General features: G+C 37.0%; 1 protein-coding gene across 2 annotated transcripts in view; it reads right to left on the minus strand.

Annotated features, from left to right (window-relative positions):
• Positions 1-24,623, minus strand: part of yrt (erythrocyte membrane protein band 4.1-like yurt) — a 78,353-nt gene that overhangs the window by 9,780 nt on the left and 43,950 nt on the right. For both annotated transcript variants that reach the window (XM_089245244.1, XM_089245252.1), the window contains exons 2-12: positions 13,658-13,762; positions 11,344-11,386; positions 11,128-11,206; positions 10,245-10,342; positions 8,576-8,696; positions 7,637-7,724; positions 5,808-5,966; positions 5,433-5,602; positions 5,140-5,316; positions 3,021-3,349; positions 198-398 (exon numbers count right to left, since the gene is read on the minus strand). In XM_089245244.1, the coding sequence (XP_089101370.1) occupies positions 198-398; positions 3,021-3,349; positions 5,140-5,316; positions 5,433-5,602; positions 5,808-5,966; positions 7,637-7,724; positions 8,576-8,696; positions 10,245-10,342; positions 11,128-11,206; positions 11,344-11,386; positions 13,658-13,762 (1,570 nt within the window). The remainder of the gene's footprint in view (positions 1-197; positions 399-3,020; positions 3,350-5,139; positions 5,317-5,432; positions 5,603-5,807; positions 5,967-7,636; positions 7,725-8,575; positions 8,697-10,244; positions 10,343-11,127; positions 11,207-11,343; positions 11,387-13,657; positions 13,763-24,623) is intronic.

Below are 24,623 nucleotides of genomic sequence, written 5' to 3' on the forward strand. Positions count from 1 at the left end.
GGGCTTGATTCCTTGCAATCCAAACAGCAAGTTTTGGACACAGCAAATTTTCCTTTGCAAAAATAGTTTCAGCATGAATATCCAGAAAGTCTCATTCTTCAGCATGAATTATGAATGTGTTCAACATCAAAAGAAATTCTGGGAATAGAGATTAAAGGGAAGATCAGAGAGCAACTTTGAAATAAAAATTTGCCAACCTTTCTTTTGCTCTTCCTCAATTTTTGCTTTCAAAATATTGCATTTCATCTGATCGAGAGGTATAGGTTTCGCAACTCCTGAACTTATCTTCATTTGGTTATTTTTCAAGTTGTTGGTATCTTTGCTTGAACTAGGCACTACACAAGGCACTGACGCTGCTCCATCTAAGATTTTCAACTTTGAAAATAGTGGATCAGTATCTGTAAAATAAATAAATATGCAGTATGATTATACACCAAATTATGAAATGAAATTTAACATTTATTCACAATAACAAATTCCAAATGAAAAATTTCACATTCGTTCGCAAAAAAAGACAAAAAACAAAAAAAAACTCGAATAAATAAAACTTAGTTCTAATCAAAAATTTTGCATTAAAAAAAAACCAGCAGTATTACAACACACTTACAGGTGGCACCAAATATTATAATCGATAACCTTTAGCGCTACCTGTCAGTGATAAATGCAACTATTTTAGCAATAAAATTTTTTGACATTGAATAGAAAATCCTGTCTCTGTGCAAAACTGTATCGTCTATGCTTTTCGAATGATTGAATTTTTACTGGTTTTTAGTCCTTTGTAATCTTTTATTGGTGGTGATGATGAACGAACAACTCTTGCAAATCAATTGTGCCATTATTGAAAAGCTATGCTAATTCAAGTGTATTATTGATTGTGACGTACATATAAAAATAATAAGCATCAATGGGGGTTATTTTTTCTGAATTTTTAAATTGTACACTGCTGCCAACTTCAAAGGGAAAAACCGTTAGCATAAACTGAAAAAAAAACATCAACATTGCAAAAATGTCTGCATGGTGTTGTATATCTGGTTTTCTAGTAAATTTCCAAAACTTTTCAGATACCAATTAAAAAACTATATACATGCTATATTATATTTCAATTATGTGCTACATAAGCTTATTTTGTCCATGCCAATCTCAATATTGCATATATGTTCTTGCAACATAATCTAATTTAAACACCTCTCTTATAAGATACACGTCGGTTATTACATACACTTCTTGAACCACCTACGGGGTATGTTATAACCAAACTTAACTGTATTTACATCTAACACAATGTCAGAGAGAAAAGAGAAGCGATGCCTGTGGCTTCCCTTTAAAAAAAGCTCGCAAGTAATGAGCAAAATTACTACTTTTCCACTTCAAAAAATGTAAATAACCTAGATTTCACAAAAAAGTAGTAAAAAAATAAAATTTCAGCATTTATTCATAAAAAAAATTGGCATTTATCACATTTATTTTGTAAATTTTGCATTTATTGCGGTTGTTTCGTAAATACAATATTTATGTATCCCTAGTAATCACTTATCATTGAAGGGCCTCCCACCTGCCTCCTCAATAGAGAATCTGTTTTTTTTCCATCATTTACTGCTCCCAGGTTATCAGGAGAAAAACCAAAATGTATTTTGAGACATTCAATATCCAAGATTTTTGTACGAACAGAGGTCTTGAATAAGCTGTTGGTAATTTTCCTCTTTGTGGTTCCCCAAAAAACACCCTGGGTTTAGATGTCAATGATTGCTGTGTTGGGAGTTTGATGTGAAAACATAATCATGTGATAGTTTCTTTATTTGAGGACTTACGATAACTCTTTTTTTTAGTTTTGTCCGACTTAATTTTGGGGAAATTTCTTTCAGGTGCGAGAAACCCGGACAAAATTTGTCCCCAGCATTAATTTTTTCCTTCAGTCCAGGGGCATATGCAGGATTAACTTAGGAGGGGTCAGAAAAAGTATGGAAGGGGCTGGATCCAACGGGACTTTCTTCCAGATAAATGTTTTAGTTATTAACCTTCAAAAACATTTAAACTAATAGAAATTGATTAAAATAGCTAATTTAACTTTTTAAATCAGCATTTAATTTTTATTTTTCAGCAACTTAAAGCATTTCATTAGTCTTTGAATATTTTATTTTTACCAAAAAATATTTTAAATTTTTAATCATCGTGGGACAGGCTCCAAGTTCCTTATGCCCCCCCCCCCCCCCAGATAAGCCTCTAATCAGCTCAATTTAATGTGAAGTGGTGGCAGCAAAACTCATTTGGAACATTAATGCATCTAAAAACCTTCAGATTTGAATGCTTTCAGTGGGTATGGTAAGACTTTAAATACCAAACAGTGACAGTCTGTACATGCTAGGAACATATCTTTTCCTTCTTACTTACTCTAACAAATTCTTTTCCATCTGCATGTGTGTGAGAGAGAATTGAGCTGACTTTATCCCATATTATACCACTCCACACCCGTTTTTTTTTAAAACTATGATTCACAAACTCTACTGCAAAACGTGCATATTGTAAAATAAAAAGATGTTAAGTTTTCCATCTTCCTTTAAATTCTCCTTCATCCAAATATGAAGTTGTTTATCTCAGCCTTTGGTGAGTTTGCCTTTTTTTGCAGTACTTTTTAGTGTTGCTTTGAAATGATAGGTAATTTCTGAAGCGAATTGAATGACTTTCAATGGAAAATTGTGTTTTAGCAAATAAATTCAACTCTGGAACAAATTATCTATGTTAGCCGAGGCATCACTGTATAGATTACCCATGAAGGAATTATGTTATTTCTTGCACGGGGGATACTACTGTACATGAATAAAAAAATTTCAAGACACTGATGGACTAATATTTAAAATTGTTGGGTAAGCATTGATACTCATAAACACTGTTATGAATAACACTCATGAGTGAACATGAACAAAAAAAATACGATAATTGGAATTTTTGAAGAATCAGATAATCCGACTTATGTTTATTTACAATTCTTTTGACTTCTTAAGTTAATGAGTAGTTATTATCACCTGAGGAGTCCAATGAGGTATCAAGCTCTTTTTTAGCAACTGAAACAGCTGTTGCATCATTCACTTCACTTGATGCTTCAGGCTTTAGCTGCCCTTTAGTGAGTGATTTGATGAGATTATCTAGTCGTTCTTCAGCAGTTTCGTTGGTCACCTCGTTCACAGAAACATTGGTTATAAGTCCAGAAGCCACTGTCTGTTGGTCATTGAGCATATTTGGTTGAACTGGAAGAGGCTCGGATGAGGATACAGCTGAACTGGCTTGGGAAGAGGGAATGCTTGGCCGTAATGCATTTTCTGCACTGGGTTCACCAGCGTTCTTTGCAGCAGCACTGAAATAAATGAAATGCCACTTAAGTACTTACTATTAAAACTAGAGAGAAAAATTGACTTTTCTGTTTAAAGGAAATGTCATGAAATGCAGTAGCTATGCAAAGAATATCAAGGTACAGTCCCACGAGAGTTTGCTAGGGGACCCTTGGTAAAATAATTAAAGTTAATAAAAGTCTTTGTTGGACATAAACCGCAAAAACCACAGCCGGCGTGAACTGGAGTGAAGTAATCCGTACTTGTTCGGTCATTCTCAAAGGAAGACGCTCGTTCCGCTGCCTTTGTATTGAAAACCATAAAAATTATTGCCTCCCCGAGGCCCGAGACGACTGCAGATCCTGACAAAGACTTTTATTACCTTTAAGTTTAATTATCGTACCAAGGGTCCCCTAGCAAACTCTCATGGGACTGTACCTTTAGATGATTCACTGGGAGTGCATTAATACACAAATGCCAACATATAATACAGGGTGCATTCCATAAGTAATGCGACCAAATTTTTCCAGACGCGACTATACACCACAGCACCCTCTAATCTGCTGGGCTAGGTGGGGGGGGGGGGATGTTAGCTTCATAATGCACCCATTCTCAATCGGCTCTGAGCTGCCTGAAAGTCAGGATGTGAATTCTGTGAAGCCCATTTTGAGCTTAATGTAACACAGCACGATGGATCGTTCTATGGAGCAATGCTACACTATCAAATTTTGCGCTAAACTTGGGAAGTCGCCACCAAAACGTTTCTATTCAGGCCTTTGGGAGTGATAGCTTGTCCAAATCACAAGTTCATCAATGGCACAAGTCGCGCAAGGAGGGCGGAGAGAATGTCTCAGACAAACCCAGCAGTGGACGTCTATCAACCTCCTGAATCGACGAAAATGTGACGCATGTGCATGATTGTTTGAAATCTGACCGATGGTTGAGCCTTCAATGGATAGCAGAAACTCTACAGATGATGAATACAACTGTTTACCACATTGTAACCGAAGATTTGAACATGAAAAAAGTGCATGCCTAACTGGTCCCAAAAGTGTTGACTGACGAACAAAAGGACATGCGAGTGCTCGGGTGCCAAGAACTCTTGGAAATGTGTGAAAAAGATCCGAATTTTTTAAACTCAGTTATCATCGGTGATGAGTCATGGATTTTTGAATACAGGTACGACCCGGAAACAAAAAGAAAGAGTTCGGAGTGGCACACCCCATCGTCGCCCCGGCCTAAGAAGGCACGCATGAGCAAGTCCAGGATCAAAACCATGCTTATATCTTCTGTCCATGTCTTCTTTGATGTCAGAGGCATTGTCTACCATGAATTCATACCTACCGGGACCACTGTGAACGCAGCTTTTACTTAGAACTGCTCAAAAGGCTGAAAAGGAGGTTCGCGTGCTGCCGAAGTGACATAAAAGATGCATGAAAACTTCAACGTGCCAAGCTACAGCACCTTCGTTGTCAACGATTTCCTGGCCAGAACCCATACCTCACTGGTTCCCCAGCCCCAGGGCCATCATTTAAACTTTTTCCGGGGGGGGGGGCACAAAGCACATATACTCAATGTATGTGTGTATATATGTGGGCTTTTAATGCGGCTATATATATTTTTCTTATATGAAAACTTGGTTCAGGAGCCATTAATTCTGGCACTCATTAAAGAGTTCTGCAACAAGTTTCAAAGTATCATTGCACTTTATATTCATCAGTTATCATCATATATTTATAAGAAAATGAAAAAAAAAACATAGTTGCTTGAAGCAAACATGTCACAAAGATAATTGGTAAAAAAAAATCCTTCTTACAGTGCACGCTGTTCATTCCGCTTTGCTTCAGCCAGCTGGTCTGTGATTTCACGGTCACGTTCTCTGTCTCTCTTGCGATCGTGCGTAGGGCGGCGAGAGTACCTTTGACTTGGGCGGCGATCAAACTGTACTGTTCGTCGAGCTCTATTCTGGGTTGTTTGGTATTCTGTTCTCCCACTGAAATGAGTGAATATTGAAGTAAGGAGACAATATGTTTGATAATTCTCAATACGTTTGATAATGTTTAGGAGGAAAAAAATTACACTTCACGATATAGTATTGCAGAGCTATACCTGTAACGAAACCTGGAACCCATACGGAAGAAGTTTTGTCTCGCATTTGGAGCCCGCTGTCCACCTTTCAGCCTGAAAAATGCATGATGCTCAACAGCACATTTCCACAAATGTTTACATGCCTTATGGTTGTGCAAGCGGAAAACAAAAGTATGTTCTTGCTCCTTGCCCTGGGAAAGATGTTACATAATGAGCAATACAAATTTATGAATTAAAAATATATAAAACAGTTATATATCTGTATACAAGGTAAAACAAGTTAATATATAAATGGTGTTCAACAGATAGACTTTGTTTATAAGAATCTAAATTTTTCAGGTTTTCAGTCACTAGATAAAAAAATTATTTCTTGATAGGATCCGTAAAATTACTCACATCATCATCATCCTCGACAACAACTAAGGTCAACTTTTTGGACTTGAAATCAAGCCTCGTGATTTTTGGCCAGAAGAATAAACCAATTTTTGTAGAATTCTCAAAGACTAGAATACCTGTTGGGGTAAGACCAAGGGAATACTCATTTCCATCTTTGCCCTGGGAAAAGGAAAAAAACATGAGAAAACAGTACACAGGGTGCAATGCATATATCTTTGTTGTGGCATTTCTATGCAGCAATTTCTGTTTGTATAACACAACATTTAAATAAAAAATGTATATGTATATACAGTTGGCCTTGCTTAATTGGGTAACAGATAAACAAATACCCTGCTTAAATGGATAAAATCTTCTGGAACAGAAATTTTTCCTATAAAGACAATGTTAAAGTTCCCCATTTAATATGATAATTTCAAAAAATGTTTCCCCTGCTTAATCGAATATTGGAATTTACAGGACAACTGTAAATATATATTAACCACTACGTACATAACATTTTTATTTCATGAAACATTTGGAAATTTTGGCAAACATGTTACCAAAAGCCTAGACATGGAGAGGCCTCAGAATGTCTGAGATGTCTGCAGTACATTTAAGTTGCATTTTTATTTCATTTCTGTCAAGCTCATAGAGTGAGCTAACTTTTTGCAATGAAAAAAAAAAAGATCTCAAAAAGAAAGTATTTGAGTTTTTGCAACTAATTAAAAGTTTTGGCCGTAATAAAAAACTCAAACTGAAATCCCGGTTCGAGCATGGATGTTTACTAACACTAACAAATTCCCTGGACGGATCATGCTGATCCCTTGGGAATACGTGAGGATCACGTTATTAAATTGCCAAAAAGTACAGAACTTCTCAAGCTCAGGTGTAAAGCATTAAGAAAAGTTCTGATGAAATTGAAGGAGATGGGCAAAAGAATGTCTCTTCCATTTTCTGATCCAGCTTGCAATCTAATTTTGATGGTGTCGATTGAGCGGTATTGCAATGTCGATCGAGCCGTATCGAAAATTGTGAAAATATTTTTGCTTCAAAAGGATGGTTAAACAAATGGTAGAAAAGGAATAATTTGATGTTTAATTATATATGATGCAAATTATATAGGACATTTTACAAACTATAATAACAGTGTTGAACAGCAATTGAATTGTTACAGGCATAATTGAATATCCTGCTTAATTGGATATTATGTGCTGAAATAGTTGATATTTGTAGAAGCATGGGGTGGCCAGCAACCTAGGTCAATAAAATACTTGCCAAAAGCACCATAGCATGTTTAGAGGTATTGTCAATTTGATACCCGATTCATTTGACTGCTACCGCAGGGAGTCCTCCAATGAGGGGTAAGTGCATTAACCTCTCAGTGTGTATAAAAAGGCAGAAATTGCGAATGTTACAGTTCAGAATCAGCAATAAACTGTAGGTCCTGGTATAATTAGCCCTCATGTGCAAAAAATGACTAAGAAAAATCCATTTAAGCAAGGCTAACTGTATGCATCAACATTCATAAAAGAACTTGCTACATTATCTACTGAGACTTTGAAAATACATTATGATCATGCATTTGATCAGAGGAGAAACAAAAACCTAAATCTAAGAAAGATGAACATAGTACACACTCTATAATGATGTAGGACTAAGTTCTATGGTTAATTTTTAAAATTCTCCTACAATTCAAGTTAAGTAGAGAGAAATTTATTATTCTGAAGAAATTTCAATAAAAAAAGAACATCACTGAATCATTAGTAGTGTATTTTAAATGCATGCAGTGCATTTTATACAAAAAAAAAAAAAAAAAAAGAAAAAAAACATCAAAACAGTTTTTTACTAACCATAACTGTATGCATATCAACACCATACATTTCCAACCACTTAGCTTTATTTAGGTAATTCATTTCTGCCTGAGCTGGAGTCTGTCCCCTGAAATAACAAACAAAATTTACTAATGGACCATAAATGGCTTATCACTGAGTTAGTTTCATTTGATTGGTAAAATGAAATAAAAAAAAAGGTATTGAATGGTGATAATTTTGAACCAATGACAATGTGAAAACTGCAGTTTTGAACTGTTTGCAAAATGTGAATTCAAAAACTAATTGTTTGTTGCGAAAAATATTTAACTCTGCAGCAGATGTCAAAAAATGAGTGAAGGCTGTGTTTCTCAATTAATAAGCGTGTAGCACATACTCTTTATTCACCTACATGGATAAAATATTATAAAAATTGTATCTTGACCTATAAGCCAAATTCATTCTGGAAAGTTAATTCAATAAATGTTTCTCACCACGAAATACTGTTCAATACTCACATAAAAAGTGAACAGTATAGTATAGTACAGAGTATTTTATTCATAATAAAAAAAAGTATGGTACAGCTTACAAAATAAATACAAAGCCTAGTAGGGTCTGACAATGTTGACACTTGTTCGAAGCATGCATTTAATAAGCTTTCTCTGTCATGCTGTATGTTTATAAATCGAATTATTCCTAAGTTGAAATACACATTAGTCAAGGTCTTTAATACAGCTGAACCTTGCTATAGTGAACCCGGGATATAGTTAAAATTTTCAGTGGTCCCAACTGAACACCTATTTAACTAACTTCAATGTTTCAAGAAATTGGGATATACTGAACCTTGATAAGATTTCATAACAAACTGAAAAAAAAAAAAAAAATAGTAGGGAAAATATCTTACAATGTAAATTAAATAAGAGCTGTGTATATGCACGAATTGTGTCAGATAAATATAACTTATGGAGCGTAAAGTCTTACTTGCAGAGTTTGAATTGATTAAGAATATCAATTTCCATTTCTTCAGTTTGCTCGGGCACGAACCTGAACTCTGAAACAAAGCCTGGAGTGTGTTGAACAGGATCATAGTCTCCAAGTTCAGCTATCAAAATACATGCATGTAATGTTAGCAAAATCATCAGACTGACATAACAAAAATCATCACACAATAAATTAATGATAAGTTGAAGTGTTCACAAGAGGCCTTTGAACATACCAATGTTACTTTGATGTGAAAATTGTTCTAAATTAGTTTAATCCAGATATGTTTATGATAAACATATCGGGATAAACTGAAAAGCGAAGCTATCAATACTTAGATAAGACAACCATAATAATTTTTATAGGCAGTGTATTATATAGTATTAATTTTTTTTCGTGATTTATGTTTTATATTGGGTTGATGTATTTTGGATATATTTGACTTCATATTTTTTATATATGGGCATCTTTTTTTCAGCCACCTCGCTGGACCATTTCCTTATTGTGGTCTTTGTGTTTGTATTAATTCCAAAAAAGAAAACTGAGGGGTTTTTTTTTGGGCACGAAATAAAAATAGCATTTAGCCTCCAGTGAAGTGCTACACATAATTCAATGAATTTCTTTCCTTTTGCCCCCTCCACTTATTTTTGAGTCTTCTATATGACCAATGAAAATAAAATTGGCCACCTAGTTCTTTTGCTGCTCATCTGCTCATATCAAAATCACTATTTTAGCTTCAGCTCAGTAACAAGTGTATGCAGTGCTCAGACATTTGATTAGACATATATTTTGCAAAGATGCCATCAAAAATTTACATTTTAAAATATGCTCTTGCAAGCCAAGATGCAACGTTTACTCTTCAAGCAGTTGAAACACTGTCTCTTATCCTCAGGGCACTTGAGTGATATGTAAATTCTGTGGGCCACTTTTGTGATCTATAAATGTGCCACGGGCAACTTCAGTCATCTACAAATATGCAGTGGGTCACTTAAACTATCTGTAAAGGTCAAATGTCAATGTGTCTTAAACACATACTGCACAAATTTGATGATTTGGGGGGGGGGGATACACAGATGTGGACCATCTCGGTGACATATTGGCAAAAAGTGTTGCTATTTTCAGAATCCAGCAGAGCTACCCACAGAATCATCAAAAGAGAAAAAGAGCGACACATTTGAATTAAGTTCTTTAGCATTTTAAAACTTTTTGTGTTCGTTTATATATTGTATCGTATATACCGTTGTCCCAGTATGTTACGTTGCTTTTCTTGTTGGAAAATATCTCATTTTCTCTCAGTTTATACTTTATTTATATTTATCATGTATACAAATAATTGTGTTTACGTAAGTGCTTCTTAATATAGTATGTATATGAGTCTTCTTTTTCTCCTAAAATGTGCTCACCTACTCAATAAATACATAATATTGAAATAGAATAATACCTCCTTAAGGGCAATTCATTTCCAATAACTTAACATTTTTAGTAGAATGGTATTCATAAATAACATTGTGCTTTTACAGAAGAATGTTTCCTTTAAAATCAGGGTTCTAAAGAAGTCAACTAATGATAACTTAGAATTTTTTGCACTCACACATATTTAAATAATTGAAATTTTTATGTATTTTGCACACATGAAAACTTGCAATTTGTAGATGGAGGTTACACTTACATTGTAGCGAATGAGCAGCAAGTTCGACTGCTGTCTGATAGGCACAAGGAAGCTTTCCTGATACAATGTCCTGCTTTAGTTGCAGGAAGAATAAGTACCTGAAATATTCAAAGAATCAATTTTTAAAATCTTTTCATACACTAAAATAATATGCTAAATCAAATGTAAATTCAAGAATGTTAATTTTCAATAATGAATGAACATTCAAAAACTTAAAGGGGGAAAAATGTAATTTTGAGCAATAATATATACGTGGAATCTTTAACATCCAGAAAATTGCTTATAATTGGAATTTAAAAAAGACTTGCAAATAATACAGTGGTAACTAAAGTTAATAGTTAATTTCATTCCTTCAAGTTACTGTTATAACGAAAAACTTTTACCTCAAAGCAAACTTCCCGTTTAAGATAATGGAGATCTTTTATTTCATTTGAATACTATATTAACACTGATATTCAAACCAATTAGCATGTACATCATATTTTATGCCGGATATAAGTAGATTAGTTTAGAAGACAAATTTAATAGCATGACCATTGATATCTGCTTCAACTTGTTTAAAGAAATCAAGCTTTTATACGTGAAATGATTTTTTTCCCCATACATTTCAAGCCCATAAAAAAGATATTTACATAAAAAAGTTGAAACATTTTTTTAGTGAATATGTCTTTCATATAACTTGGATTATTCCCAAGTCAAGACACTTTTATCACAAGGAGCCACAATATTCATGTATACCAAAAGATACGGGCAACATATCAATACATCACACAAGTTTGTATGCTAATACAGGGCACATACCAGTGTCGAATTAACTCACTTTCTCATGAAATATACTTTAAAAAAGAAAGAAAATATGCAAAAGTATAGAAAAGGCATTAACCGTGTAAGCTCTTCTCTCAGACTGTTTGGCTCGGAGGAATAAAACTTGACTCTGATGCGGAATGTATAAGGAGGTCCAACTAAAAGATGGAAAGTAAAAGAATGTTTGAACATCTATTTTCATACAACCATTTCATATTTCCAACATATTGAAAAAATATGCACATAAATTCACCATGCAAATGTTTCAGAAAAACAGGATTTGAGTGAAACTCACTTTTGACCTGTTTCTTTATCAATTTTGTAGGATCCAGCCAATGCTAAATAGAAAAATGAAGAGAATCATAAATAGTGTATAAGAATGTTTAATGCAATCTGTCTAAACAGTCTACTGTCAGCAAAGCCCATCATTTCACTGGATTCACACAAGTAATATGTTGTTAGTGCATCAATCAATCTTTTTTTAAGATTGTAATAAGTAACATGAAAACACAAAAAAGACAGTTTTTCTTTTTCTTAAAAATCATAATGAATGCATTTTAATCATTCTTTTTAACATAATTAAGAGGGGCCCCCCCTGAGTTCACAGCTTCCGCTGGAATACACAAGAATACTATTGAAATCGTATTTCTATATAAATAATGTATTTCTATATAAATAATATATTCCTGATTAAATACTCAGACATTTTTTGTTAATTGAATGAGTGAAATAATAATAGTAATAGACTTCAAAAATTATTCCTATATCAGTGCAAATATTATCATTCTTTGTGATATCGCTAGAAGGGATAAAAATAGGCAGTTAAATAAACAAATCATTCACAGAGGGTCTCAAGTCCGGAACGACGATGGGACCAAGAGGAGGTGGTCGTTGAGGACCCTGACGACGAGTTTCAGGAGAATATGATGGTGCCCCCAAGTATCTCAGGTTGCAGGTCGTCAGGTCATTTTCGGGAACGTGAATGACACTGTTCAACGTAGACTACCAAGTACCCTGGTCATGGGCCCTCGGGATATCTTCAATTTTTAGAATACCACTTAAGGTACCTGCTGTGCAACGACTAGCTATTAAGGATAATGGTGGAATACTTATTAAATGAGAGTCCTTACTCGCAGTTATCTTCTGTCCGGAGGTGCCCAGTCATACCTCCAACCTCTTGCATGACATTCGCCTTTCACAGACCCCGATTTTGGAAGTCGTTCCGCTCATCCACTGTGAAAAATCATCACAGATCTCGGGTACAACCTTTGACTACTAATTTTGTTTATAACAAAAAATCCTTTACGAGAATATACTCAAGAATTTTTAGGGCTCAGCTACAAGTCTGCACCCCCAAGAGGGCTCACTTCTCCGTGCGGAGAGTGTTGCAAAATGCAAGCCAAAGCGTATCAGGGAATGTTTGTGAGGGAGAAAAGAATGAGAAGAGGATATTGTATGGTTGAAGCTATTAGAGCAAAGAATAGCTGCGTGACCACCTGTGCCTGGTTCGAACGTCTCCAAAAATGCATATGTACAAAATGGCAGAAAAAAAAAGAATATAAAGAAATGTAAAAATTTTTCCATCAAATTTCAACGCAACACTTACCAAATACATTGTTAAGGGTGCAATGTTCCCTATGTAAAGCAGGGGTTACACTCACATCTAACCCGACCCAATATGTTACCCAAAGCATAATGTTTTGCATTGTTCTGCCATGAGCCCTCGGCTGACTGGAAATGTTCTTCGGTAAAAATTCCCTAATAGCGTTTTCTACACTTTTCTTAAAATTCCTGCAGATTGTGTTCTGCAGTAGCTGCGATTGTTCTGCGATGCACTTTACAGATTTCGCCACATTTTGCTTTGGGGCTAAGGTTAGTCATGGCCGAGTAGTGTGGTTGCTCCGTCATTGGCAATGATTGCCAAGGTTCTGCAAGTGGCTGGCGAGGCTGGAAGGTTGGTTGAAGAGAACAACAAGGATTGTCCATCTCCCAAAAATTGCAAATGATCTGCCTTCTTCTCTGATCTTCCAATCCCTATAGCCACACATTCGTCGAAGAGCGCAGACAGTAATTGGGCAGGAGTACTTTGGAGAGTGTTCTGGAAGCAAATATTCACTAAGAAACTTTGGGCAAGGGTGTAGCCAACGTATGCCGCTGGTGCTCCATTGCAGCAGAGGGAGCCAAATATTGGAAGCAAATATTTGTGAATAACTATTGGACCAGACTGGACAGGAGTGCGGCCCTAGCTTAATCAAGGGGTTCCTGCAGCAACATATCATACTGCAAATAGGATTTCATTATGTCATTTCTGGCTATTTAAAATCTGTTTTATTCATAAATTTTATTATATATTTATATACCAATATAAGCAAAAAACTGCAAAAAATGCAAAAAGAACAAGTCAAAGACATTGATAACATTGATTATATCATATTTCTATATTTCTTAAAGTTCACTAACTATAGCTGCATAAAATAACATCATATTATTGGAAATGTGACAGAAAACAAAACGTTCTTCGTTGCACTAGTGGGCTCATTGTAGGAGGGGATTGGCTGTATTAGCAACTCACAAGACTAAATTTTAAGTATAGGCAAAAGTAATTATACCTGGACATGACTGGCATCTGTGAACTGCAAACCAAAATAATCTTTTTCCGTTAGATCAAGATGGTAGTAAACTTGTTCATACAATGCTATGCCCAAGTCTTTTTTCTGAAATTAAAGAAAGGAAAAAAAAAATCTTAACACACACATAAAAAACCAACCATGAAATTTAGCAATATACCCCAAAGCAGAATGTTTAGCACTGTTCTGCAACGAGCCCTCAGCTAACTGGAAATGTTCTGCGGTAAAAATCACCATTCATGTAATAGTGTTTTTTGCACTTTTTTCTTAAAATTCTTCCAAATTGTTCTGCAGTAGTGGTAATTGTTCTATGGCATACATCACAGATTTTGGCACATTCTGCTCTTTGGGGGCAATACATATTAAAATAATTAAAATACATGTTTACTGCAGTACATGTGAAAATATTGTACAGCAAGGCCGTAACGAGGAGGGGGGGGGCGCTTGGGGTCTGGTCCCCCCCCCCTCAAAATGGAAAAAGATGGCCAAATCTATTGTTCTATCACTTTGGTCTCCCCCCCTGAAATGAAAGTGGTCTTTGCTCCCCCCCCGCACGTAATGGTATATATTTCTGGTAATGGGCCTGCGTACAGGCCTATACCAGGGGATTTCAGACATAGAGGCACACTTTTCTGGGGAGCTACCGAAGTATTCAGAAAGAGATGCAAGTACTTCTAGATTTTTGAAACTACTCTGTGCAGAGCTTTTTTTTATATATATATTTTTTTATGCTTAAAAGAAAAGCTAGCAATGAAATTTAATTGACAGAAATAGGACATAGGCAGGCACAAGTGAATTCTGGAAGCTGAGGGTGGTGCGACAATAGTGAGGATTTGGAAAGCTCCTGGTTTATTCACATGCAGTAAATTTTTTTGCACAACAAAATGGGATTTTTCCTCCCTCTTCCGTTTTTTCCTAATGTCAACCATTTTAACCCTTAGCCGCGGGCAACGCGAATATCGCGTTTCACGTAATCTACAAAATTTCGCGGGCTAAGCTATTAATGCGCTCTATACACATAGCGAATAAAATACCCCGCGATCTGTGACCAGACGTGTCCCAACGTTCATATTCCACAGGAACCTCCAACGCAGCGTTTTTCAACCTTTCTGAGTACAAGGACCAGCAAAAAGTCGAACACATTGACGGCCCACTCGTGAAAATACTGTCCCGTAATACGGGAAATTCCTGTAATTTTGTTTGCTGCACTTTTTTTGTACATTTGTCCCGTATTTCCAGTTTATTTGAATTTATGTTTACTAAAGTTGTGAGTACAATGCGTTTTCATAATATATACATTATAATAAGATGGTTAATATATTATATATTATATAATATTAATTATATTATTATTATACTAGCTATAATACCCGGCGCTGCCCGGGTTTTCTTCAATGAGGCTGTTTGGATCACGCGATATCTCCCTCTTTCTTTGAGGGACATGCAAACCGTGTCTAAGTTAACCAATATGGCGACTTCCTGCGCGACTTCATGAAATAAACAAATCTAGATTTAAAGAAACATAGAAACGAATATATATTTTTTTTCCTTTTTTAAGGGGCGCTAGTTATTTCGATCCCCCCCCCCCCCCGAACTTTAAGTTATCCATCTGCCTGTTTCAGCTTTCAAAATTGCTTAATTGAAGCTGTGGAATTTCGTCGATGTACTTTACGGTCCCATAATTAATTTTAAAACATCCTGAACTATGAATTTATGCAGTTGAATATCAAAAGACAATACGGAGACATTAATTTTCATGCTTGAGAAAATATGAATAAATAGTTGAAATCAATGTTATTGCACGAATGTCTAACTCAAAAGTAGGTCCAGCTAATTACTTAATATTTAATCTCCCGGGCTTCGTATATCTCTAATCGAACTCAATATTTCACAAATCTAGAATTCAATACAATTTTTAAAAGTATTGATGTGACAGAAAACTCCACAAAATTTCAGCATTTCTACAGTAAAATCGGCAATTTTAACACTGATTTCTATGAGGATCGCCCTTTTCTTGACCCTCAAAGTGATGCTGATGATGATTATGACGTCTATTCAAAAAGCCTCATTACTGAGAGTATATTGAAAATGTGGCAAACCATTATAAAGGCATAAACTATTATACATATACTAACAGGATTAAAGAAGTGACAAACCGTTGTAAAGGCATATACACGTCTGAAACGCATTGCTAGGGAACCACGGTAACCAAAGTAAACGTTCGGAAAGTGATTGTTGAGGCCCAAAAACCATTGTTGCCGGACAGTTTTTTGCCCATTTGGGGCATTTGCCCTGGTCTGACGAAATTTTAAAGTAGCCTATCGTTCAAGTCGGGTCCCATTTGGTATATATGCAAAATTTGGCGACGATCGATCTAAAATTGTAGATTTGTATAGAGAACATACACACACACAGACACACAGAAAACCAATTTTATATATATAGATTATATTAATTGGTGGTTGTGCCTACTTCCACAACTTCTGACCTCCTTTTTCTTTGATCCCAATTGGCGATTTCAGCCTAGTTAAGTTCCCGTATTTTTCTTAATAAAATATGATAGAGCATTTGAATATATATATATTGAATACATTTTTTTTACTGCGATTTGTTGTAATTCTCCATTTTCCCCCACCCTTCTGAAATTTTAGAAATAGAAATTAGCGAATTGCATTCAGGTCAATAAATTGAATTTTTTGGCAAAATTTAGTGATATCCCATATCTAGGACCACATTTTCCATTATGTTTGGTGAACCTAAGTATGAAGATGTAATATTTTTTTAGAACGTATCGTTATCGCTAATATCAATTACAACGGTCGAATAATTTCCTCATCCAGTTAGAATTAAATTACCAAGTCTGCGTACGGACCACCTATACGCGGCCCATAAGTTGAGAAACGCTACTCTAACGTGTAGGGGGACGCGCTGGATGCGATCTTTATACAGAAAAATTCAAAAAACTACTCTTGGCCAGAGGATTAAATGTAGAAAATAATTAATAATTTGAAAACATCTCGAAGAAATTTGTCGTTATATCCATACATGGATGTTATATGATTGAATAGCCTGCATTAGAAACAAATTTTGCAATATTTCCTGTCATAGATTAGCTGATACAAGACAGAATTTCAGCAAAAATAACAACCACAACAACTATACATATATATAATTATATGATTAAAATTAAACGCACAAACTTTCAGGAGAGGTAGAAAACACAAAAAAGAAAAGAAAAAAAATTGTGCATAACACTGTGGATGGTAAGAACATTGATCACTTGTTGTGAAACTTAACGTGTGCACGTACTGTTCTCGTGTAAAGTATTGCTAAATAAAGTTTTTTCACCCATTATTGGCTTTTCTTCTTCGTTTATTCTCCTGCTGATCAGATTGGGGTTTCCGGCCATACATTCCTATGTGATTCTGTTTTGTTTTTGAGTTTTCTGCCTCCCCTAAAAGTTTGTACGTTGAGTTTTGAATCACCCTGTAAATAAATCAGGGTTCTCACCAAAATTATTGTGATAAAAGGTGTTGGAAAAATTTGAATGCTGTTTGGGAAGAAATTATTCTCACGAAGGGATTTCTTTTAGTACAGGAAAAAATATTTAGTCCTTTTATCGATACAGAACGCTGCATGGAAGCAAATTATAGAATTTTTACATAACCTTTCTTCAATCTCTTCTCTGTCCGAAACGTTCGTAAAGCTGCAGCCGGTGATTCATGGTTCAGGTAAAACAACTTTAACAATCCACCAATGTCAACATAATAATGAAAATCTTTGCGCCAGTAACAAGAGAATTCAGAAATAAGACGTTAGCTGAACGCCTTGCATTTTATAGGACTCTGCATATTTTCAGCGATTTGCTTTCATGCAGCACCCTCTATCGACAAATAATTGAATTACAATATTTATTTCAATTAAATTACCAAAAACAACCCCCCCCCCCCTTCCTTCTCCGTGAGAATAACTTTTCCGCAAACCGCATTCAAATTTTCCAATTCCTTCCATTTTTACGAATTTTTAAACTATTCACGAATTAATGGCAACCCTGTACGAAAGGGTTACTCGGGACTATTTACTTGTGCCAACACTTGAAAGTTGTGCATATTCATTTCACACAAACAACATGGGCTTCCAGCAAAACGACTAAAAGAAATTAAATGTTTTGTTTCAATTAATTCAACCATTATTCTCCTGGCAGCCAGACAATCCCAAGTAAATGCAGTAAATAATACAAGAGAAAAAAAATCTCACGCTACCAACAAAAAAAAAATATCAATCACATGAACAAATGCTGATCATGTTACTGGAGCCTAAATCGAGTAATCAATTAAATCACACACAAGATCGAAAATAAAAAACGTTTCCCAGCTCGTGTTCCAACACAAACTTGCCATTGTCTCAGATGGGTATTGGACACCACGATGGAGTTCACCGGTTGCACTTTCTATTCCATTTTATTTTCTCCCATGTCTTAATTACAGGAAATGCTCTTACAATCACGAATCCTTCAAGCATAACGACAAAGACAAACGCACGTTGTCGTCAGTTTAACGACCTACATTGACATATAACCAACCACCCACCCACCAGAAACGGTGTGCGGCCAGGCCGGCCTACCACAAGAAACAGTAGAGAGTCTTCCTCTCATCACAGCTATCCTTGGAAGAGTACGACATACGTGCATATACGTTCGGTAGATGCGCGTGTACATTCATTCTTCTTTACCCAACAACAAAACATTTGTCAGCAATTAAATCGAGAGCTGGTTGGGACAGTGGAGAGGAAAAACCACTCTCGCTCGCTGTTGCTGTATGTATAGACAAGCCAAGGTAGGAAAAAAAAAACACGGTGACGCAATTAACTTGACAAATGGATAAACATGTACGCGGTCGCACAGCCAGACAACACGGGCACAGAGGGAGCGAAAGATAAAAAGCAATCAAAAACGATGAGGAAAGGAAAAGGTGGAACGAAACACAGAAAATTGAATAACTTCAATTATGTTGAGCACGACAAAAAGGTAGAGCCGAATTTACTCGAGGTGATCCTCTTCTCCTGCAGGTCAACATCTTTCAGCACTGAAGTTATGCAGCGAGCGTCTGGCAATGGATCACGCCGCCTTGTTTCGCGTCAGATTCAAGAATCGCGCCCTCTAATAAAACCCTACGCAATGGATGGTATATTATAGTGCTTAAGCTTTTGAAACCCATGGCTTCCTTAACCTGCGACCATATATCTACGATTATCATCAAAAAAATTTAAATTGTATAAATCGTATATATATTTTGGTTCTTTCTAACCACTGAGTAGGCATACCTTAACATCCTCAGCTCGACGCCCTAGACCAGACTTCCTTAACGTTTTATGTTAAACGGGGGGACCCTTTGAGACAATAAAACGAAAACCACATATCACCTTCACCTTGCCAATAAGATACAGCAGGGCTTTATAAATCCCGGAGCCAGGTCATCGGGGCGACGAAAAAAATGATAGTGGAGCCTAAATTTTTCTTTGTGAGATCAATAGCTTTGGTGAAGGAAATATGCTTGGCTCCAAAAATACAACAAGCCAACAAGAAAAGACGCGTGGTCCAGGACCTGACCTGGCCACGGAGGAGGGCTCACCCGAGCCAACAAGCCAACGAGGGAAGACGCGTGGTCCACGACCTGGCCTGTCACGGAGGAGGGCTCATCCGAGCCAACAAGCCAATGAGGAAAAACGTGGTTCAGGACCTGGCGCTTGGCCACAGAGAAAAACAAAGGGCTGAAGCTCAATAGAGTTAAAAAGACATCCGAAGAGCTTATCAGAATAAATTGTATATTGTATAATAGAAATATTTAAATCTGTATATACTTTTTTTATATGCATAATAAAGCACCCGACACCGCCCAGCCCCTTCATCCGGGGCAATGGCTAAAATTGACAATGGTCGATAGAGCCTGTGCGGTGCACGGTATGAAATGAAATGGCTCCAAAAATATTTGGTTGGCCTCTAGATTTTTTTTCTTCTCGATTTTTCAAGCACCGAGATACAGAACAGAAGGTATGGGACACGGACCTCTTTAAAGAATAATATTCAGCGGGCACCAATGTAAAAAATAAGTAAATTGTTTTCTCATTCACGGATTTAATAAAAAAAATCTCCAACGACCCCCCCCCCCCCCGGTTAAGACTGCCAGCCCTAGACAAACCTGGGAGCCCCGACGCACACTGAGAATCACTGGTACACTACATATATAATACGGGAAAGATTCGTACTCCTATTACGACACTTTTATATAAGTTACTTCGTCAGCCGGGGGCTATCATGCATTTCGGCACCCCTCTCATTATTTTGACCTATTGACAAAAAAAGAGGAAAAATGCAGCACCAACTCCTGGTCTTGAGTTTAGGGAATTATGCACACTGGCTCTACATTAAGTTACGACTCTGCTTAAAAATGACGCAGGAGAGAGAGATCAATCTCCATCGACTAAATTTGTATTAGGCCCATGAGCTGTATGTTTGCCACCACTCCCTCTTTCTCCATAATACCTATAGAAATATTGAGTTTGGGCGCCCCCGAATATTTTTTGAGCCCTTCTCCAATGTTACCAATAACGTTACGCCTCTGCCAATCTCATTCCCAAGGGTGCGTGACCAATGAATCGCTCCCGCGAAAAACAAGAGTAATAGACCTACTGTATTTTTACACTAGGTCTATTACTGTTAAAAAAAAGTTTTTGCATCTTTCACACTAATTTACATAATTTTTTCAAAGACGGAGCATGGACGTTGTAATAGTTTCGATAATTGATCATTTTCGTCACACCACGGCCATTTTCTGCAAACGAGGTCTAGTTAGACTAAGGCCTAACCATTAATTGCCGATTCCGAACAGCAGCATTCGACATTTTTTCTTTTATTTTCACTTGCCGAGAAGTTTGCGCGCTAAACCAGTGTTTATAAATATCATCAGCTCCTCGAAGAGGCCCCGGGTCCTGCCTGAATGGGGCCCAAGGTAAAGATGTAATATGGACAGATCTACTGGATTCTGAACGTAGTCCACAGTTTTCACACTATATTCCACTTTAAAGCTTTATCAGTTCTCTGTGGCCACCTTCATCACTGTCGGGGCGTCCCTTTCATCCGATCCTCACCTGTCGCCTCTTAGAATATACCAGGACCGCAAGGGGATCTTATGGGCCCCAGATTGAGAACCACTGCACTCCCTGCGGTGGAAATATTTTTCTGAGGTCATCTTGCACCTCCATGTCAGGAAAGTTTCTCACAAGGACAAATCTGGAATCGAACTGGAGTCACCTCTAAACATCTTTTGGTATTTTAGGCGAGTATCTTATCGACTTTTGCAACCGCACCCTTTTCCAGGATGCACATGCGATAGATAGCTAGAACCGCTCACAACCCTGGGGACTGATGCAAAGCACCTTACTTCCGTTACCTCGGAAGTAAGGAAGAGGCAGGGTTGTGTCGGAAACGTTAGCAAACATTTATAGCAGTGGCTCCCCTTGCCCGCAAGTGTCGAGTCACTCGCGTCGTTGTCCCTATGAAGACAGCTATAAACTTGATGTAACGTACAAGCCATTTGACTAAAATGGATAGCTGAACCAGGGCGCGGTAGCCCAGGCAGATAAGATACTCGCCTAAAGTACCAAAGGATGTTTAGAGGTGTCGCGAGTTCGATACCCGGTTCATCCTTGTCAGAAAATTTTCCTGACACAGAGGTACAACAAAAAACGGCGACTTGACCGCAGCAAAATATTGCTACCGCAGGGAGTCCCCCATCGAGGGGTTAGCGCACCAACCTCTCGATGAGTACAAAAAAAAACAAAAAAAACAAGGCTACCATTCGGAATCGGCAATAAATTGTAGGTCTCGGTCTAATTAGCCCTCGTGTGCAGAAAATAACCGTGGTGCGACAAAAATGGTCGATGATAGCTGAACCAAATGACTAGGGTGAAAAATTGCACGTGCGCCTAGTGGCACATAAGGGCAGGAGACCGCAGTCTGGGATTTCAAAAGTGTGGAGAAGACTTGTAGGGCATGTTAAGTGGGAGAGGTATGAGAATGATCTAAATATACAATATATACAAAATATGTATAGCCTTCCGCTGTGACGGGAAAAACAAAGCCTCCGCCCACAGTGCTCTGGGCAGTTTTGTTTCATTTTCTTTTTATGGAATATGCAATATATACACACACAGTCTCCACTGTGACGGGAATAATCAAGCAGAGAAACATGAACCTGCTACATGATAGCGTCAAGATGATGAGTAATTACTATTACAATCTATTTACCTTAAAAAAAAGAAGAGTATTTCGTTCGAAAGGTGACCCGTTCTTATTCACTGGAAACTCGAATAAGGGATGAAAACAATTCAATGTTTATTATTTTTCCCATTGAAATTTCGTGTTCGGTTTGGAAAAAAGAAAAAATAATTGCTCAACACGCTTCACGTATGACATGATGGCCGTTGTTTTTATTATCTGTGCGTGTCGCAGTCGTCATGAACTGGCACGGAATTGGAAAAAAAATAAAACAATATTGACTGTAGACACGGTGTGGGTACGTACGTATTTATCATTATGGGAGTCGTGAAAAGCGTGAGAAGAGTACGGAACACGGCCTTGTGACGAAAGGCTATAGTTATAAAACTGAAAAAAAAAAGAAGGCCAAATGCTATGTCAGCAGATGTCGATATCTACTTCAAACACAGGAGAACACAAGAGCATTTTCCTGCGTATAATCCGCTTATCTGTTAAAAAAGTGGTTAAACATTAACAAAAAAAATGCGGATTATCTGTTAAAAAAGTTGTTAAACATTAACAAAAAAATGCGGATTATCTGTTAAAAAAGTGGTTAAACATTAACAAAAAATGCGGATTATCTGTTGAAAAAGTGGTTAAACATTAACAAAAAAATGCGGATTATCTGTTGAAAAAGTGGTTAAACATTAACAAAAAAATGCGGATTATCTGTTGAAAAAGTGGTTAAACATTAACAAAAAAATGCGGATTATCTGTTGAAAAAGTGGTTAAACATTAACAAAAAAATGCGGATTATCTACCGCTGCGGACAATCTGCAGAAAATGATGTAATCAGCCGCTCGCTAACAGCACATCTAGCCAAGTTACGAAGGTTTTTTTTTTCTTCTTCTGCAGCTGCTTTATATCCCATCCAAGCAGAAAGACTTTTGATATCGATGGTCAGCGGGCGAGACTACGTCAGATTCACGATTAAACAAATAGAACAAATAGGTTGTTTAAAAGCGAAGTTAGAGCCTATTGGGAAAAGTGGTCCTATACAAAAATCGAAAATTTACGCCGAGCTTCCTGTGTTGAAGTATGCTAGTGAGAGTTGATGATGCCTGGAAAGAGGTGACTAAGAACTCAAAAAATATGGACAAAATATAGACTTGAAACTTTGGACTCCAGTGGTTCTGACTCTGAAAATCTCCTTTATAATAACTCTGATTCTTTCGAATTAGATGAACTCTCTTGCGCTTATTTAATTCCGATGAGTCTGAATTTGAAGATTTTTGATTGAACTGTAAAGTTTGAGTGCAAATAATGCTATTGTTTCATTAGTTATTGAGAGAGACAAGAAAAGTTTTTATTTTATTTTTAAATCCTGCGGATAATACGCCACTGCGGATTATAAGTTTTTTTTCTTTCTTCAAATTTCGCATGCGGATTATGCACCACCGCTGATTATATGCAGAAGAATACGGTAAGTGAAAAAGAAGAAAGAAAGACCGAGCTAAGAAAAACCTGAAGACAAGAGTGTTTGACCTTTACGAGTGCGAGCCACTTCATTGGTTTGAAAATGTGCCGCAGGACATTTCAGTGATCTGGAATAGCGCCGCGGCCACTTAAATGATCTGGAAATGCGTCACGGGTCACTCCAGTGATGTGCACCAGGCACCAGAGTAGTGCGGTGGTATACTCGTCTACCACCGTGAAGGTTGCCGTCAGGTCCCAGATTCGAACCAAGAGAAGAATATAGAATTATTTTTTTTTTCCTAATGAGCTTGAGGTGACACCACTCATAGATGGCACCTTCATTTCCAACCCAACTCGTTACGGCAACAAATTGCAGTATAACGATATGGCAGGAGTTGGTGTGAGGCGAAGCAGTGGTGAGGCACACACTTAAGTGATCTGGAAATATGTTACGGGGTCACTCAAATGATGTGGAACTGCACCGCTGGCCACTGAAGTTATCCGGAAAAGTGTCGACATTTTTACAAAATTAGGTTTGAGGTGGCCCAAGACCTGCTCCAATAAAAGAAAGAGCAATATTCACTCTGCTCTCTCTCTCTCTCTCTTTCGGCGCTTTTTTCCCCTTACATATGGCGATATTGTGTACAAACGAAGCAGGTTGTAGGAACGGACGTCCCAAGTGCTCTGCAAACACTTAACATCTTAATTGTTAGAAGAAAAAAAAAAAACTCAGAGCGAGAGCTGTTGACGCTCGTCAAGAGGAACGGCTGCTCTTGATAACACACAGACAGGAGCAAATTTTGAATGTTTTGCAATGGTCTTTTTTACGAAAGAAAATAATGCGCGTTATCACCTACACTCTTCAAAACTCTTATAAAAATTAAAAAGAAGATTCCAAACTTATCAATATTTATTTACACAGCATACACGAGGATTCATTTATCATCGGTATCTGCTATAAATTTCACACACGCTTACAAAATACATAAATAATATATTTATTTATAAGCCACAGAGATGATCTAGGGATTCTGAAACTGGACGTTGAAATAGCTTCTAATGCCGAACATGTGTAGTATGGACTCAGCAGGGCCAGTTTAGCGTGTGTGTGTGCAACTACGCAGAGTAAAATTCCACAATAGCCACTAAAATGAATGGCCGTGAATAATAAGGTAAGACCCGTGGTCTGACTTGGGGCGCGGTAGGAAATATTCTCGT

Source organism: Pholcus phalangioides, unplaced genomic scaffold (genome assembly GCF_987345545.1).
Source record: "Pholcus phalangioides strain wild (caught in Gottingen) unplaced genomic scaffold, Ppha-v1.0 ptg000003l_1, whole genome shotgun sequence".
NCBI lineage: Eukaryota > Metazoa > Arthropoda > Arachnida > Araneae > Pholcidae > Pholcus > Pholcus phalangioides.